Genomic DNA, 19610 nt, shown 5'->3' on the forward strand with positions numbered 1-19610 from the left:
ACAGTGGTTAGCACTGCTGCTTCACAGCTCTAGGGACCTGGGTTCGATTCCTGGTTTGGGTCTCTGTCTGTGTGGAGTTTGCACATTCTCCTCGTGTCTGCGTGGGTTTCCTCCTGGTGCTCCGGTTTCTTCCCACAGTCCAAAGATGTGCGGGTTAGGCTGATTGGCCATGCTAAAATTGCCCCTTAGTGCCCTGAGATGCATAGGTTAGCGGGATTAGCAGGTAAATATGTAGGGATAAGGGAGTCGGGCTTGGTTGGGATTGTGGTCGGTGCAGACTTGATGGGCTGAATGGCCTCTTTCTGCACTGTAGCGGTTTCTATGATTCTATGATAATTCAGTCAAGTAATATGATTGATCATCTGAATAGCACAGGGATACATAGTGGACTGGCTGGTGTCTGTTGCATTATTATTATGAACACTTGGGCAGCATGGTGGCCTCACAGCACCAGGGACGGGGGTTCGATTCCCAGCTTGGATCACTGTCTGCGTGGAGTTTGCACGTTCTCCCTGTGTCTGTGTAGGTTATCTCTGGGTCCTCCAGTTTCCTCCAAAGATGTGTGAGATAGATGCATTGGCCATGCTAAATCGCCTCTTAGTGTCAAGGGGACTAGCTAGGGTAAATGCATGGAATAGGACCTGGGTGGGATTGTGGTCAATACAGACTTGATGGGCCAAATGGCCTCCTTTTGCACTGAAGGGATTCTATTTTATTCTATATGCGTTAAGACTGTTGTTGCTGTTCCCTTCTCTATAACCTCCCTTGTGGTTGTTCTTCACTTCGTATCTGCTTCATCTAAGAAAATATTACAACTCAAGTTCCTTGCAGACAGATTGATCAAAACACAAGTTATGGTGATTCCAGGTTGGTAGACTTGAGTACTCTTCAAATTTCTAAAATAACCTGAGTCCCCCTATGCAGTTCCAGCTCGCTGCCTCAATCCTCAACCAGATTAGCCCACCACATACATAAAATTAATAAATGCATAATTTGTGCTTCATACTTTTAAAACTATTCTGGCACAATCAGTGAGGTAACACTCTATGTGAGAGGATATGATCATTTTCACCTTGTCTGTATATATGCAGTGTTTGAGTTGCAGTGGGGATTTGTACTGAGCAGATGTACAGCTTTGTGAGAAAGGACATAAATAAAACTTTCTATGCAATTATGACTCCTGGTAAATTATGTCCTGGTGATGAAGTCAGCCTTAAGCCGATATTTGTATTAGATGAAGGGTATACATGCATCATTCCTTCCACTAAGGCTAACAAGTTGGTAGCCAAGATGACTGAATTGTCTGTGCTTTGAGATTCCGCTGTCATAGAATCCCTACAACGCAGAAGAAGGCTGTTCGGCCATCGAGTCTGCACCTACCACAATCTCACCCAGGACCTATCCCCATAACCCCATGCATTTACCCTAACTAGTCCCCCTGACACTAAGGGGCAATTTAGCATGGCCAATCCATGTTTGGATTGTGGGAGGAAGCCGGAGCACCCAGAGGAAACTCACGTAGACACGGGGAGAATGTGCAAACTCCACACAGCTAGTCGAGAATTGAACCCGGATCTCTGGTGCTGTGAGGCAACAGTGCTAACCACTGTGCCACCCTTTTATATGCTTTGGGATAATTTATAATGAATTGTATCCTGCGATCACTTGTTTGCAGGCAGATTTTTGTAGGAATTTGTTCCATGTTTCACTATACCTGCTTCATGTGTGCCTTGAATCCTTTACTGACAGCTGCTTCAAAATGTGCAGCTTCTGTGGGATTTGGGTTGTGAGGGAGAAGGATGTAAGGGGGAGCAAGAGGGGAAGGGAAGGGATGGGAGGTGGGTTGGGGAGGGAAGAGGGTGTGGGAATGTGGGTGACAGGGTTGGGAAGTGGGGTGGGGAAGTGGGGAGGGAAGGTGGGTGGGCAGGGTGGGTGTGCAGAGCAGGAATCAGCAAAGAGATGCTAGCCATTGAGCTGTTCTAGTGAATGGAGAAGTGAGGTGTCCGTTCAAAATGTGAACACTTAGCAATTATATATGACGCAGGAGTTTAATGAAGTTACTTCATTAATGTGCTGTTAGGACGTAACTGGATTTTGGGAGATAGAGTGTATTCACATTATTGTTAATTGACCAATATCCCTGATATATCCCTGAGGTTAGAAAGGAGGGTCGACGGTAAAACTGTGTCTAAATAACTAAATAAAGAGGTTTAATTGTTGTAGGATTAGTGACAGGTATCACAAAAAAGAGCTGAAATCAACTAATGCCAGTATTAGGAATGTTAATTAAAAAGAGCACAATGCTCCCATTGCAGTAGCTAAGGCTTTCTTTGCTAAATGTCAGAAGACAATTAGAATCTGAGGGAGTTTTTCAAGGCAGATTAGATATGGCTGATGAGCGAAAAGATACTTTGCACTGCTTTTCACTGCTGAAGGTGGCGATTCATTGCTGGTCGTACAGGGATAGATGTGCAACTAAAATTGCTTCAACGGCTGGAATAGCAGAATTCTTTTTCATTAATATTAAGGGATTTAATATAAATAGAAATTTCTATTTAAGAGTGCTAAATGAAATGGGGATTGATATTTGTGAACCACTGGCCCATAAATTCAATAGCTCCTGAGGTCCGGGCTGATTTCCATCGATTAGAAAGACATTCTTGAAGTCCTGTTATTCAAGAAGGGAAAATAATTAGTATTTGACATTGTTTGTGGGATTGCCATTAAAATGCATTATTTGGAATGCAGTTTATGATTAAAGATCCCCAGTATGGCTTGCAAAAGCATAGATTCTGCTTTATTATCCTTATTGTGTACATAAAGAAGCAGTCAGCACAGTGAGCTGTTCTATTGCTGTTACAAAACATTTCATGAGGTATCACAATGAAGGAAGATTATTACATTAGCCGGTTGACTGGTTGACATTTTGTAGTGTTGTTCTTGCTGGGAAAGCTTATATGAATGGGGCCTGGTCATGATTGGACATCCACAGTACTCTATGTTAAACGACTGCCTGAATTTTCATTCACTAAACAAGTCAACCAATGAACCACCGACTTTAAATGGGCTTTAGGAGACCCAATAGGAAATCCTGTGATGAATTTCCCCAATGATTAGTAAGGCAGCACATCAACCGCATTCAAATGAGACCCAAGAGTAAAAATTGCTTATGTCTCGTGCTAACAAAATCATGGGAGTTTCTTGCTTGTCTTCCACTTAGAAGCATAGAATCCTGACAGTGCAAAAAAAGGCTGTTTGGCCCATTGAACCTGCACTGACAACAATCTCACCCAGTCCCTATCCCCTCAACCTCACATATTTACCCTGCTAGCCCCCCTGAAACTAAGGGGCAATTTTGCATGGCCAATCAATCTGACTAGCACATCTTTGGAGTGTGGAAGGAAACTGGAACACCCAAAGGAAACCCATGCAGATGCAGAGAGAATGTGCATACTCCACACAGTGATCTGAGACTGGAATTGAAACTGGGTCCCTGGCACTGTGAGGCAGCAGTGCTAACCACTGTGTCATCGTAGTGCCCTTCAATCCCCTATCAGGGCCTAAGTGTCTCATGCAAATAATGTATGAGATTTCCACTTGCATTGGAAAGTACGATTAGCAGCAAGATGCAAGCAAGTTAGGGAGGTCTTAATTGGGAATGTGAAGTGAGGAAGGAGTATTGAGGGAAGATGCTGATTCTGCAAAGGTTTCCTTTGGAGAAGAGACGCTGCACATAGCTACCTTGAACATGCATTTGGCCCAAGAATGAGGGGTACAATAATGTACCTTTGTAATGGAAGTGATGTAGGCATAGGAATAAATCAGAATACTGGAAGAGGCAACATCACCTCATGTTCCATTTGAAAGGAGTAGTGCCTCTCCAGGATTCTGATTTTTTGTTTTGTCTGGTGGGATTGTCACCATTTGCAAGTTCCCCTCTTGGTCACACAACATCCTGTCTTGAAAATCTGTCATTCCTTCATCGTCACTGGGTCAAAATCATAGAACTCCTTACTGAAAAACATTGTAGGAGTACAGTTACCACACAGAAAGATATCCCATCAGCACCATCTCAAAAACATTTGAGAATAAATGCCAGCATTTTCAGTGATTGCCACATTCTTTGGATGGATAAATACATTTGAATGAATAAATATAATTTCTGAGAGGAAGATTATCAAAGACTTGCTAATTTTTTTTAAGTTTAAGTTTATTTATTAGTCACAAGTAGGTTTATATTAACACTGCAAACAAGTTGCTGTGAAAATCCCCTAGTCGCCACACTCCGGGGCCTGTTCGGGTACACTGAGGGAGAATTTAGCATGGCCAATGCATCTAACCAGCAAGTCCGTCAGACTGTTGGATGAAACTGCAGCACCTGGAGGAAACCCATGCAGACATGGGGAGAATGTGCAGATTCCACACATGCAGTGACCCAACCCAGGAATCGAACCCAGGTTCCTGGCGCCGTGAGGCAGCAGTGCCAAGATCATTGGAATGTTCTCTGCAGTGAATCCAGATGCTGAGGGTTAAACTTTTGAAGTTTACAACCTCTGCTTGTTGTATGTCACGTTTGAAAACTCTCCTCCACTTTCTGGAAAAGTGTACCATCTTCACCCTCATCTCTCACAGCAGCAACTGCAGGAAGGCTTTGAGAATCGTCTCTATTTTCCCATGATTAATTCTTCCTACTCTTTCAGCAACCTTTTGAGGTGCATTTTCATTTCAATATACCTCAGGAGGACCCAACAGCTACTGCGCTAGTAAAAATGTTTTTCCTCACTCACCCTCAAATAGGTTGAGAAAACTGCCTGTAGGGTTCAATGAAGGTCAGAAAAAGGGTAAGGGACCTGCAGCTGAAATATTCTACATCTCTACTTCCTTTCCCCTCATGCTCCTGCTCCCCCCCCCCACTCCCCGATATTAAAATTAACCCATTGGGTTTTGTGGAGTTCCTCAGCATTTTACAAAGCAATAAATATCAAGTATAGTAATAATCACAGCCCTAAATTAGGAATCCAGATAATGAGTCATTACAGTGGCTGTTAGCCAGCTACTAGTCCAAATATCTTTTCAGTATTTCAGTGTCAATGCTGGTGTAACTGCAGTCCCTTTGGACAGTGGCAAGTTCTGAACAGAATTGACAGGGTAGACACGGAGAGGTGTTTATCTAGCCAGGGAATCTAGAACATCGATACGCAGACTAGGGATAAGGAATCAATCAGTTAACACTGAGATGAGTAGAAATTTCTTCATTCGCAGAGTGGTGAATATTTATAATTCCCTGGCTTGGCAGGTTGTGAAGATTAGCTAAGGCTGAGCCAGAAATTTTTTTTAATGTCTTAGGGAATCAAGAAATATGGATGGGTGGCACAGTGGCAGAATGGTTAGCACTGCTACCTCACAGCGCCAGGGACCCAGGTTCTGTTCCAGCCTTTGCCTGCGGAGTTGACACATTCTGCCCATGTCTGCATGAGTTTCCTCCAAGCACTCCAGTTTCCTCCAACTGATGTGCGGACTGGCTATGCTAAATTGCCCCTTAGTGTCTAAAATGTGCAGATTAGGTAGGTTGGCCATGATCAATACGTGAGGTTAGGGCAGGGGATAGGGCCTAGGTAGACTGCTCTTTAGAAGTGTCAGTGCATAGTCAAAGGGGCAAAGGACCTCTTCTGCACTGTAGGGATTCTATGAAGGCGAGCAGGCAGGAAAGTGAAGTTCAAGCCAATGGTCGGCTGAGATGGAATTGAATGGTGGAGCAGGATCAAGAGGTTTTATTTCTTCTCGTGCACCTATTTCTTATGGGACAGTGCAGGAAGAGAAAATTGAGATTGAAGATCAGCCATGGTTTCATTGAAAAGCGGAGCTGGCTTGAAGGGCTTATTTCCTGCTCCTCTTTCATCTATTCTTATGCAAGTTCAGCAGCAAGGTCTTACCTTGCACATTCTTGTCATCTGATCACGTGATAGTTTCAGTATCCATGTTGTACTTTCACAGTAAGCTATTGAACCTAACGATTGTATGCAATTCCCCGCAGATATTGATGAATGTGCTATAGGAACACACAACTGCACATCAACTGAAACCTGCTTCAACATCCAGGGTGGATTCAGATGCCCAAACGTGGACTGCCCACCAAACTACAGAAAAGTGTCTGATATGTAAGTGCTCAACTGGTTCCAGTCATGAAGCAAAAGGGTTTTGCTGGATATTTCTGGATAATAAGATTCATTATTTGTTACTTCTATAATTGGTGTAGACAGGGGAAGAACTGTAGTCATGCACAGCACTAAAAGTATGGGATTTTCCAGCCATGCTCGCCTCCAAAGCCAGGAAATCCTGCCCGAGGCCAACATGTATGTACGTGTCCCGCCTACTACAATTCCCACGGCGGGCAGGATGGGAAAAATCCGCCCAAAGTGTTACAATTATGAGGATAGACTTCTGTGTATTGCACTGGATATGATTGCACTGGAGGGGGTGCAGAGGATGTTCACCATGATGCTGCCTGGGATGGAATATTTAAGTGATAAAGAAAGATTGGGAAGGCTTATGTTGTTTTCATTGGAGCAGAGAAGATTGAGACCTGATCACGGTGTACAAGAATATGAGGAGCATGGACAGAGTGGACAAGGAGCCGCCGATCCCTTTATTTGAAGGGTCAGTCATGAGGGGACATAGGTTCAGGGTGAGGGGCAGGAGGTTTAGAGGGAATACATTTTTTATCCAGAGGGTGGTGACTGTCTGGGAGGATGGTAGAGGTGGTTTGTCTCATATCTTTAAGAAGTATCTGGATGAACACTTGGCATGTCATAACATTCAAGGCTATGGACCAATTGTTGGTAAATGGGGTTTGGTGGGAATTCAGGTATTTCCCGCGTGTCGATACAGACTCCATGAACTGCTTATGCACTGTATGATTCTATGTATTAAACTGAGGCTGAGGTGGGAGCCCCCGAGCGTGCTGATCTTACTGCAGATTAGCTCTACTTTAATTAGAACGTGCCACAGAGAGGACTGAAGTGTTGATCATTTTTCCCAGGGTGAATTCACAAACTATGAATAAACTGAGGGGCAATTTTACATTTCAAAACCAGCTTTGAATGAGCATGTGTCAAATGGCCCTCATCCAAAGTGCTGCTCCTACACTCCACTCCATTCCTGGTGGAATTGGTCATCCTGTTTTCACTTGGGACATGCTATGAGTTTGAGAACTGAGATTCCACACAAACTACTGCATCCAATCTGTGTTGCACTGGACGCCATAATGGCCCAGGCGACCTGCCTGAGAAAGGAATGATCCTTCAGAAATGCAAAGCAGGTCTACACTGGTTATAGGACCCAGCAAGTGGAATTCACTGACAAATTAGTAGATTTGCATGAGTGCCTTATTGACTCCTTTAATCACATTTTATCTTGATATTTGAGGCTCCATTTGTTTGGTGGAGGCAGTATCCTTTTAAAGGGCTGCCCCTTTAACTTTGTCCCTCAGTTTATTTGATTGAGTTTAATTGGTCATTTGTTTTGACTCCAAAAGAGTTGGATCAGAAGATCAGCCTCAGATTTCCTGATCTCAGGAAAAATAGAAATGTTCCTCAGGGACCCAATAAAAGAAATCTCGGCTCTGCTGCTGGCATGTATGAAGCCTCTCTAAAATTGTCTCTTCCCCCCCCCCCGGCTCCCATCAACCCCACCCCCCGTACCTGGCTGTCACGTTTGGAAGACAATTTTCTGATTGGCTCAGCATTGGAATCGGTCATTTGCCGGCTCCTCCTGATTGGGCAGCTGTAGTAACAAATCTATTGGGTGCCTGCGGCCCTCTTCCTGCATTAAACAGAGGCAGAGGTCCAAAGTCATATCTGCCTGAATTGTACAGGCCAGCACAGTGGCTCAATGGTTAGCACTGCTGACTCACAACGCCAGGGACCCAGGTTCAATTCCGGCCTTGGTCACTGTCTCTGTGGAGTCTGCACGTACTGCCTGTATCTGTGTGGGTTTCCTCCCACAGTCCAGAGACGTGCAGATTAAGTTAATTGGTCATGATAAATTGCCCCTTAGTGTCAGGGAGATCATTAGGGTAAATGCGAGGGGTTATGGTGATAGGGCCTGGGTTGGATTGTTGTTAGTGCAGACTCAATGGGCCAAATGGCCTCCTTCTGCACTGTAGGGATTCTGTGATTCTTAACACTCCACAGAATACTTGCATCCATGTTGGATGTGTGTTGAATTCCTGGTGAACATTTCTTTGAATGAGAATTTTCCTTTGTAACCATTCATCATGTGTCCAGAGATTAAGTGTGTGAGACACTGCATTTCTTCGTACTCTGTCAAAAAAATGCCCTAACATTTTGCAATGTCTCCAAATTAGAAATTATTCTATAAAAATTTGGGAGAACCCACTTCATGGCACAACAATATTCCATTTGATAATTGGTCTTTTTACGTAATGTCTGCATACAAACATATAGGAGCAGAATTAGGCCATTCGACCCATCGGGTCTGCTCTGCCATTCAATCATGGCTGATAAGTTTCTCAATCCCATACTTCTACTTTTTCTCATAACCTTTGATCCCTTGACTAATCAAGAACCTATCAATCTCTGTCTTAAATACACTCAAAGTTCTGACCTCCACAGCCTTCTGTGGCAATGAATTCCACAGATTCACCACCCTCAGCGAAGAAATTCCTCCTCATCTCGGGTTCTAAAGGGTTGTCCCTTTACTCTGAAGCTGTGCCCTCGGATTCTAGTCTCTCCTACTAATGGAAACATCTTCCCCACATCCAGTCTATCCAGGCCTTTCAGTATTCTGTAAGCTTCAATGAGAGCACCCCCCACCCCCGTTCCCCCCCCGCTTCACCGCCCCCCTCCCTTCTCCGCTTTCACCGCCCCCACCGCACCCCCCCCCCACTGCCCCCCTCCCTTCTCTGCTTTCACCGCTGCCCCCCCCCCTCCCTTCTTCCAAACTTCATTGAGTACTGACCCAACGTCCTCAAACGCTTAGATGTGTACATACATTTCATGAATGTAAAGTTACTGGTTAGACTTCTTGGCCAGGGTTTTCTGGCTCCTTTGCAGTGGATGTGATGAGCCAGGACCATCCATAGTGTCCAGTCCTGGGGAATGTACATTAGAAAGAGCATTCAGACCTTAGTGAGCATGAAGAGGTAATTTACTAGAATGGTAGCATGGACAAGAAAGTTTCTGAGGAGACAAGATTAGCTGGGACAGTTTTGAATAGAGCAGAGAAGGTTTAAGCAGAGAGATTAATGGGAGATTTAATGAAAGTGTTCAAAATTACAAGGGGTTTTGATAGAGGAGATAGAAACTATTTTCACTGGCAGGAAGGTCAGTAATAAGAGCAGACATTTAAAATAATTGGCAAAATTGTCAGTGGAGAGTTGGAGATTTTTTTTAATTTCAGCAATATGTCATGATCTCGAATGTATGAACAGAAAGGTTAGCACAAGGAGATTTATTAATACTTTTCAACAGGGAATTGGGTTCCTACCAAATAAGATAGAACTTATAGGGCTATGGGGACACAGCAGGGTAGAGTCTAATTTTCTATTATTCAGACAGTTGGCACTGACTTCCTTCAGTGTTATCTGAGTGTTATTGTCACGTTATTTCCAGAACCCCCTCGATCAACAATGTTGTGGAGGTGCTACCGTTGACTGGGGTGGGCATAGTAAGAAGTCTCACAGCACCAGGTTAAAGTCCAAGAGGTTTATTTGGAATCATGAGCTTTCAGACCACTGCGCCTTCATCAGGTGAGTGGACAGCACTCTGCTCCACTCGAGTGATAAAGGAGCAGCACTCAGAAAGCTTGTGATTCCAAATAAACCTGCTGGACTTTACCCTGGCGTTGTGAGACTTCTTGCTGTATCAACAATGTCACTGAGGCCATTGCTGACATATCCAAGTTCACTGGTAAAATCTAAGATATTAGTACAGAGCAAATGGATGCAATGAGTGACTCATTTAGTGTGAGTTTACTTTGCATATGGTTTGAACAGCAAAACTGTGCTAATTTGATAATTATTTCCTATAGTCTATTTTGTGGTGATGTATGGCAGCAACAATGGCTCCTGACTGCACAATGCTTCCCCAACTCTTCTACACATATCATTCTTAAGTTTGTGAGTTGCAGGCACTTTAATTTTCCTTACTTACAACAAAGTAAATAAGTTGGCGTTCCCTCCTCAGGCGCTGCGAACGCATGATGTGTCCCAACTACATGGATTGCCAGAACATACCAGTCAGAATCACCTACTACCAGCTGACTTTTCCAGTCAATGTCAAGGTTCCCAGCACCATTTTCCGTATTGCTCCATCGCCGGTGTACGTAGGAGACAGCATTATCCTGACCATCACTAAAGGGAATGCCGAAAATTTCTTCAGTACACGGAAGGTGAATGCATACACTGGGATTGTGTACGTGCAGCGGCAGTTCACAGAGTCCAAAGATTTCGTACTTGATGTTGAAATGAAACTCTGGCGCCAAGGAATGTTCACTTCATTCCTTGCTAAGATATATGTGTTTGTTTCAGCTCATCCTTTCTAAAGCAACCACTGTACCTGTTGTACACGATATAACATTATGGCCCGACACTAATACGCCCACCAGGCCAATATACATGATGGGAGGACTTTTGACTTTGTAGTTCCTGGAAGTGGAACTCTTGGCTATACTCAATAGATATCGTCCGTTTCGCACACTCTTCAAAAATCAAAATTATTTCCAATGAATCTAACGCCACCATGGGAATTTCAGCTACTGCATCTTTTATTTGTCCCAATCAGAATATGTAATTACTTGGAAAATAACTTAAATCCGACTGTGATGTTTGTGTGTGGAGCACAGTCCATCAGAGTCACATCCCAGCCATAATGGTAAATTGGACAAAGCCTACAGAACAGGTTTCACAATCCCGTGTGTATTCCTTCCATTATTTCTTAACAAAATAATTGTTAAAAACGGATTTTAAACAAAATTTAAACAGGTTGTGGGGGCATCAACAGCTGTGTGTGTGGAATCTTAGCATGACAAATGAAATAAAAGTGGCTCTTAATCTATCTCCCCGACAAAGATGAACGAGGACCTTTTATATACAAAGACAATGGGTGTGATCTTACCGGCCATTCATGCCATGTTCCCGCTGCAGCAAAGTCGGAGAATTTGGCACCTAGCCAAACCTCCGTTCACATGCAGATGGATGGGAAAATCCCGCCGGTGTGAACGGTCGGAAAATTCTGGCCTATGGGTGTAAACTTATCTTGCCATAATGCAAAACAGTAGTGGCAAATTGGCAGCCACATGAAGAGGGATGCAAGTCAGGCTACCAATTCGCTATCACCCCTGCTGCAATATTAACCCAAGATCAATTTTAACCCCGGGCGTGGCACATGCAACTGGAGTATGTTAAAGTGGAATAGCTTTTCTAAAGCCCTCAGGCCCGTCGACTGGTTACATTTCCTACATGGCTTTTGTTGCTCGACATACTATTGTAAAACTCTAATTTTAAACTGGATCTCTGGCCTTCAAGAGGGATTTACCACTCCACTGCAGATCACACATTGAGATGGTGAAAGAGATCGTTGGCACGAGAATCCGTAATGTTTTGTGCAAAACCAGAATGTTTCGACAGAAGTATTAACTGGAATAGATTTGCTCTCTTGTTTTGCTGAAACTAGCTTTATAAAGTAATCATGACTCCGGTGCTAGTAAGCATTTATTTTTCTCAGTCATTATTTGATACATTATTAAGCACAGCTGATATTTACTTAAAATGTACAGCAAATCTGAAAGCTAAAGTGTTTACACCTTTTTCTAAATATGTAATTTTGGAACTTGAGACTGTTTGTTGTCATATGAAAGTTTATTCTGTATTAATAACCCTCAAAGGGTTAAAACATGTTGCCATCCTTAGCCATGTAGCCATGTAATGAACTTTTATTAAACTTGGACATAGAATTCAGATAGAAAATAAATTTTTTCATTAATGTTTTGCACAGTTTTGTGTGGATACCAGAGCCAAGAAATTCCTTGGATTTTGCAGATATAAAACATGATAAGAGATGTGTTTGGCATATTCCACACTGTAAGTAAGCTGTGCACCATGTTGGTAAAGGCATGTTGGGCCTGTGTCTGAAACAGGTAAAAGGAAATAGGGGAATTTCACTCCTATTCAAAGTTCCCTTCTCAAATTGCCTTGAATATCGTGGACAAAGGTCTTACTACATGTGGCCTAACCAACCAAGTACCAGTACCAAGAAAGGCAAATTTCAAAACAAATGATCTGACTATAGAGTACAGAGGGATTGGAGTGCTCTATTCGAATACTCTGTTATTGGTCTTTGCTCAGCTCCTTCCCAATTACTGATGCTCCCTACCACAGGGCCTAGGTGCTGCTGATACGGAATGGGTAAACTGCTCTGGATGCCTGGTTGGCTTCTGCTGCATGTCCAATTCTGCTGCTGAGGTTGGGTTCATCTTTTGGGTGAACCTTGGGCCTTTGGCTTCTGGTTCACACTCCCAGCGTGCCGTCAATGTCAGACCTGAAGATTAGCTAAAATAAATTTGCACCGTCCTGTAGCAATTTACTGGTTTCAACCTAAATTACATCATTCACTCTTTATAAAACAATATGCTAATTTGGCTCTTATTTTTCACTACATATAAATTGCAAATGATTCATATGTATTTCTTTGATGCTTTTATGATATTGTTTAAGACAGAGCTCCCGCTAACCGAGGAATTGCATTTATTGTTTGCTAAGAATTTGGGTGGCGTGATGGCACAGTGGTTAGCATTGCTGCCTCAGCACCAGGGATCTGGGTTCAATTCTAGCCTTGGGTCACTGTTTGTGTGGAGTTTACACTCTCTCCCAGTGTCTCCGTGGGTTTCCTCCGGGTGCACCAGTTTTCTCCGACACTCCAAAGAGGTGCGGGTTAGGTTGATTGGCCATGCTAGATTGCCCCTTGGTGTTGGGGTGGGTGGGGCGTTGGCAAGGTAAATATTGGTTTTGTGTCCAGGTTAATAACTAAATCTAGGATAGGGAATGCCTTCACACTTACCTCCTGGATCTAATGGCATCCTGAGCAACATTTTGGGTCCCACTCCTCGCCCCATGATGCATCTGACCACACCCACTGGCCCTCTGACCACCATGATGTAGAGATGCCAGCATTGGACTGGGGTAAGCACAGTAAGAAGCCTCACAACACTAGGTTAGAGTCCAAGCAGTTTATTTGATAGTCTATCACTTATCAAATAAACTGGTTGGCTGGTTGGACTCTAACCTGGTGTTGTGAGGCTTCTTACTGTGCCTCTGACCACCTCCAGATCTCTGATCCCTTTCTTCAGACCTCTTTCTGCCACCAGTGAAATGGACTCCCACCCATCCACATGCCAACCCTGCCTTTGTGTTTGACCCTCCCTCCCCTCCACAATGTCCATGCCAATCACCTCCTTTATCCATGGGATTCCCCCACCCACACTACCTCCCATGTTCTGACCACGTGGCAGCTACCTGGTTTTCCAGCTCCCACTGACCAGTTCCCTATTCGTTTGGAAGCCAATTAGAGAGCTCACAGTGCGCGGAGATTATTCAACCCCATAAAAACGTAGAAGAATCATAGAATCCCTACAGTGTAGGAGGAGGCTATTCAGCCCATTGACTCTGCACTGACTCTCTGACAGTTTTTTTATCCAGGCCCTCTCCCCAGACCTATCCCCGTAACCCCAAACATCTCTCATGGCTAATCCATCTATCTATCCTGCACATCGTGGGACACTAAGAGGTAATTTAGCCAATCCGTCTAACCTGCTCATCTTTGGACCTCCCCAGCTCCCATAGAGTCCGGTAAGTAAAAATTCAGGTCTTTAAGTTAATTATTACACTTTTAATTGGGTGCGTAATACCAGTTAATTCAGCATAGGCCTAACCTTTACCTTGTCTATATGGAATGGGTAGTGCATTTACCCAGTGAGCAATTGGTGAAGCTGACAATGATTAATAAATTTAAATTAAACACACTGAGGAACCAATCTATCATGGAGACAGCAAAATCAATAATCATATTTGCAGAAAGATTTAGAAGACACTTTAGCAACTTCGCTTTGCAAAAGAAACAATTAATCTTACTTATCTCATGACTGGAAGCAGCAACTCTGCCGCTGTTTAATCTGTTGCCACACATGGAACACATGCTATTATGATTTTTAAAGAATCTATTACTCTTAATCAGTATGATAATGGTTTGAATTAGAACTCTTGTTACTGGTTGGGTCTCTGATCAAAGTGGAACAAATTAGTTAATGCATTTTGATATAGAACAGGTTTATCGCAACTTGTGGAGAGGAAATAGCCACACAGGTTTCAAACAAGGAACTATGGTGAAAATTACTTAAAACGGAATGCAAAACCCTATCTAAATCTGTACCTTCTGTGATGGTGATCACAAGAACTGAATCTGAAATATCTGAATCATGGAATGGAATCATAGAATCACTACAGTGCATAAAGGGTCTAGTCTACGCCAATCCTCCAAAACAGCATCCAACTCAGACCCTTCGCTCTATCCTATCACTGTAATCCTGTGCATTAACCATGGCTAGTCCACCTTACCTACACACCTTGGAACACTAAGGGGCAATTTAGCAAGGCCAATCCACCTAACTTGCACATCTTTGGACTATGGGAGGAAACCCATGCAGACACGGGGAGAATGTGCAAACTCCACACAGAGAGTCACCGTAAGCTGGAATCGAACTCTGGTCCCTGGCATTGTGAGACAGCAGTGCTAATCACTGTGCTACCATGCCACCCGTGAAACATTACTGCCAAGCATCAATCATTCTGTGACCATTCGCCCTTCATGTCAACCATGAGTCAAGAAACTGGACTGTTCATCCATCCTAAACGTTACTGATCTGACACCACACCCCATCCACCCCTCTCCACCCACAAGTGATTATAGAGTAGCCCCATTGTACAAACAAGAGCATGGAAACTCAATGGCAAGATATATAGACAAAGTGCACTCACCTGATGAAGGAGCAGTGCTCCGAAAGCTCGTGCTACCACATAAACCTGTTGGACTTTAACCTGGTGTTGTGAGACTTATTACTGTATGTAGACAAAGCCAGAGGTCAAGGCAACCATCTGTCATTGTAGATTATATTGTAGAAAACCTGAAAATATTTAAAATGATTGAAGTGAGCCCCCAAAATGAAAGACAATGAAAAATCTTCCTCATGATGGATGCAAAGAATTGAAAATGTCGCAGTAGTGTATTAGGGAGGTGCTCTTTTAAAGTTGTGGTAAACCTTTTCCTTTACCAACTGGGTATTAAGGATCACCCGGGCAGAGTGTGCATAGAACAATTTGGATTGCCTCTCGTACGATCAATGGATGTTCATCCATCCAGTTCAACGGAAAGAAAACGTGGCAGAATCTGTTTCCTGGATGCAGAACTCCACCCCAGATTAAAAGCAAATTACTGCCGATGCTGGAATCTCAAACTAAAAGAGAAAATGCTGGGAAATCTTAGCAGGCCTGGCAGCATCTATAAGGAGAGAAAAAAAGCTGATGTTTTGAGTCCAGATGACTCTTTGTCAAAGCTAAAAGGCATAGAAAATGAGATATTTATAGTGGTTGAGAGAATGAAAGATGAGTCATAACCACAAAAACAAGAGGAAAGGCTTCTAATGGCAATCCACCCAAGATTTACTGGCTTGTCCAGCTGATACTTAAAACCCAAATGAAGAAAAGATAAAAATTGCTGCAACAAAGCACAAGCAGCTTCCTGTACCTGACCCAGGAGTGTTTAGATCCTGAGGATGAAATGGGACACTGCAGCATTGCTTATATTTATTACCTTCATAATCATAAGAAAAAACAAACAAATTAAATATGTTACCACATTGCAATGGCTGAGTTTCCTCTTTGGGGTGAAGTTCCAGTGGGTGGTAGGTCCACTCACGCTGTTGTGCTCAACCCCAGCTTTGGCTCATTTCCTTGGGTCAGTGCTCATTAGAGATGCACAGCAAGTTCCTGGCACACCAGTGAAGAAACTTGGGCTGTGTTGCGGTGAGGGAGTGGATATAAATGGGAGACATAATCGTTTTGTGGTAAATTGAAGTAGTACTGTTTTGGGAACAATTGTGATAATTATAGAATAGAATTTATTTTAATGGAATCGATACAGTGCAGGAGGAGGCCATTCAGTCCATTGAGCCTGCACTGACAACAACCCCATCCAAGCCCTATCTCTGTAACCCCACATAGTTACCCTACTAATCCCCTTGACATTAAGGGGCAATTTAGCATGGCCAATCAACATAACATACACATTTTTGAAGTGTGGGAGGAAACCGGAGCACCCAGAGGAAACCTACACAGAGAACGTGCAGACTCCACACAGACAGTCACCCAGGCTGAATACTGAACCCAGGTCCTTGGCACTGTGAGGCAGCAGCGCTAACTGCTATGCCACCAGGCCATTTAAAATTTTCCCAAACTATTTGTCACTTCTCTCCACATCTTTCAAACAATGCTGGAGGTGTTTATTTTGTTGGCACACGCTTCGATTGATTCTACTCCTGGTATCAGAGCGGTAACAGCCACATTCCACATTAGGGCCATTGCACTTGGCAAAAAACAAACATTTTTCTCAGTTAGATATCTGTCAGCCGCAGTCCCTCCATTCAACACATTTCTTGCAAATTATTGACGGATGTTGTCATTTGATTGATTCAGTCGACAAATCGGATGCATATGTTCCTTGATGCTGCAATATTTTCACACTCTCAGAATTCTAACCTCTTGTCGTGAGCATTTCAAAATCATTAAAGCATTTAATTGGTGAGATTGAGCCTTTGCCAACCACATTCTTGATTCTAGCACAGAAACTTTCGCAGTCTGCGGCAATAGGATAAACCTGCATTATTTATTGGTGACATGGAGTGAAATTAAAATGTCATTAGCGTTTCTAATTGCTGCACCATCTGGGAGGGTTTCAGGTCCACATATTATAAACCGGCATTTTTTTTTTATTACACGGAGTGCTTTTCAGAGAGGATTCACTCGGCTGCCTTCCTAGAACTTATGAAGAAGGTTGAGCAGGTTGGGCACTGGAGCTTAATGGAATGCGAAGTGATCTTCTTGACAGCTGTACAATTCTGAGGGGGCTTGCTCGGGAGGTTTGATGGTAAGAGGATGATGTTTCCCCTCATGGAGTAATATAGATACAGGGTGAGGTGGAGGGTTTAAAAGTAGGCGGTGACCCATTTAATATGGAGATGAGGAGGAATTTCTTGCCTTGAAGGGCCATTAGTCTTTGGAATTTCCCAGACAGCAGTGGAGGCTGGGTCATTAAATGTACTCCAGACTGAGTTCGATAGATTTTGATCTAACAAGGGAGTCGAGGTTTATTGGGCCAAGCAGAGAAGTGGAATTAAGGCCACAATCAGATCCGCCATGATCTTATTGAATGGTGGAGTAGGCTCAATGGGCCGAGTGGCCTAAATCTTCTATTTCTAAAAAGAATTGCAAATGAGTTTCAGTTCTGCTTCTCTAATTGTGATGCCATTACAGATTAACATCTGCATTCTACCAATGTATATGTAGGTAGTGCCCACAAAACCAATTGTCTGACAATGCGAGGAAGCTAACTCTGTCCTCTCAACAACCAGAAAACTAACATTCTCTGCCCTGATTTATGATCGTTAAATTCCACACCGGATTCCTCCAGTTTTCGAGCTTTCAGATGGCAGAACTCACAGGGTGATACCATTGACCAGGCTGCAACAGGCAGCTGCCATCTCAAACAGGTTTCTCTCTCCCTCTAAGAATTAAGATCTCTGTCTTTTACAAGTCAAATTGGCAGGTACAATAGTTGGGAGTTGGTGCTACTGATTAAAGAAGGTGGAGAAAGAAAGATCTGGGTTCAAGTGCAAACCTATCTAAAGATTCATGAGCAGTATCATGAAGCAAAAACTTGAGTGAATAGGGTCATAGAGTTATTACAGACAGCAGCGACAGACAAATGCTGCTCACTACCTGTCCACTAGCAGGATTTCCAATTTGTTCTTAAAGTATACAGTGGGATGTTTTTCCCCAAACCTTTGGATTGTGTGATCCACTTCACTAATAATCTGCAGCAAACTCACATTAGAATTGACTCAGAAAATTAATTTATTTTATATTCAAAGTCCTGGAGAGGAATGTTCACAACTTTGAACTGGATTACACAGACACGTGACACACAACATACACACTCACACAACCAGAACATATACACACAACCACACAACATACATGTAACACACATACACACACAGTAATTGTGGTGGGCATGGTAAGGGGTAGTGTGGGAGAGTGAGGAGTATGGTTTTGTTGGTGATTAGGTAGGAAGCAGAAGACTGGGGTGTTTGGAGATCTGATGGGAGTAGGGGGAGATGGGGAAACAGAGAGACTCAAGTGAGAGAAGATTTACTGAGTAATTTGTCAAACCTGCAGGAAATAGTCCTTTGCCCACAAGTTACGCTGTTAAAATACCTGCCACATTCAATCCTCCTTGCCTCTTTTAAGTTGCTGAATTTCTTGAGGTCAAGGAACAATGATTAAAATAAAGGTACATTGCCTCTGTACAATATCTAAATAGCAAACCACTCCCTATGAACCTGCCTCTCATTAAAACCAGAAGTGGTTGGATTGAGTTCCGGTTCCAGATGTTGTGCATTTTAACCTCTGAATCAACCTGAATGCACCCATGTTTTAGAAATTAAAATTCAGCCAAGGTATAATTGTGTCTGACGGACTGGATGGATAAACAGCCTTTTCCTGTTGGTCATTCATAGAATCCCTACAGTGCAGAAGGAGGCCATTTGGTCCATCGAGTCTGCACTGACAACAATGACACCTCGGCCCTATTTCCTCTTAAACCCACATATTTACCCCGTTGATCCTTCTAACCTATACAGCCCGGGACACTAAAGGGAAATTTAGCATGGCCAATGCACCTAACTTGCACACCTTTGGGGGACTGTGGGAGGAAACCCACACAGACATGGGGAGAATGTGCAAACTCCATACAGACGGTGACCCAAGCCAGAAATTGAACCTAGGTTCCTGGAGCAGTGAGGTAGCAATGATAACCACTGTGCCACCGTGCTGTTTGAATGACCCAGTAATCTAGAAAAAGATGTTTGCTCCATTTGTGGTCTGAGGGAGATCTAAGCTTACCGACTTTCCCCTAATAAGCAGGCGGATGCTGGGTTTGAAGTAGACCCGAGCTAGGTAGGTGCTTGAGAGCCTGCTTTTCCAGTGCAAATGAAGTGACCTCCCACTCACTCTGCAGTGTCCAACACTGGAGGGCAACTCCAGCTATGATCTCAGCAGAACTAACAAAATCCTAACCCAAAGAAATCCTGGGCCTGAATCTGTAGTATGTATCAAGGGGAAGTCTATACATTAATTAGAATAAAAAGAAAATTAAACCTTACTAATTCCAGTTTGGCAACAGTGTAAGTCTCATTTTCAGAATAAATTCCAACATTTATAATATTGGTATAATCCCATGAAGTGATGTTTTCTTTATTTTTAT

The 19610-nt window shown here is 43.2% G+C and overlaps 1 protein-coding gene across 1 annotated transcript in view; it reads left to right on the forward strand.

The window, feature by feature from the left end:
- The window catches only part of fbln2 (fibulin 2), a 217955-nt gene extending 206946 nt beyond the window's left edge, over nucleotides 1-11009 (forward strand). The window contains exons 19-20 of the mRNA XM_080182283.1: nucleotides 6035-6158; nucleotides 10206-11009. Coding sequence (XP_080038409.1) covers nucleotides 6035-6158; nucleotides 10206-10563 — 482 coding nt within the window. The 3' untranslated portion in view covers nucleotides 10564-11009. The remainder of the gene's footprint in view (nucleotides 1-6034; nucleotides 6159-10205) is intronic.
- Nucleotides 11010-19610: the final 8601 nt, after the last annotated feature.

Source organism: Carcharhinus amblyrhynchos, chromosome 3, assembly GCF_965287045.1.
Source record: "Carcharhinus amblyrhynchos chromosome 3, sCarAmb.v2.hapA, whole genome shotgun sequence".
Classification (NCBI taxonomy): domain Eukaryota; kingdom Metazoa; phylum Chordata; class Chondrichthyes; order Carcharhiniformes; family Carcharhinidae; genus Carcharhinus; species Carcharhinus amblyrhynchos.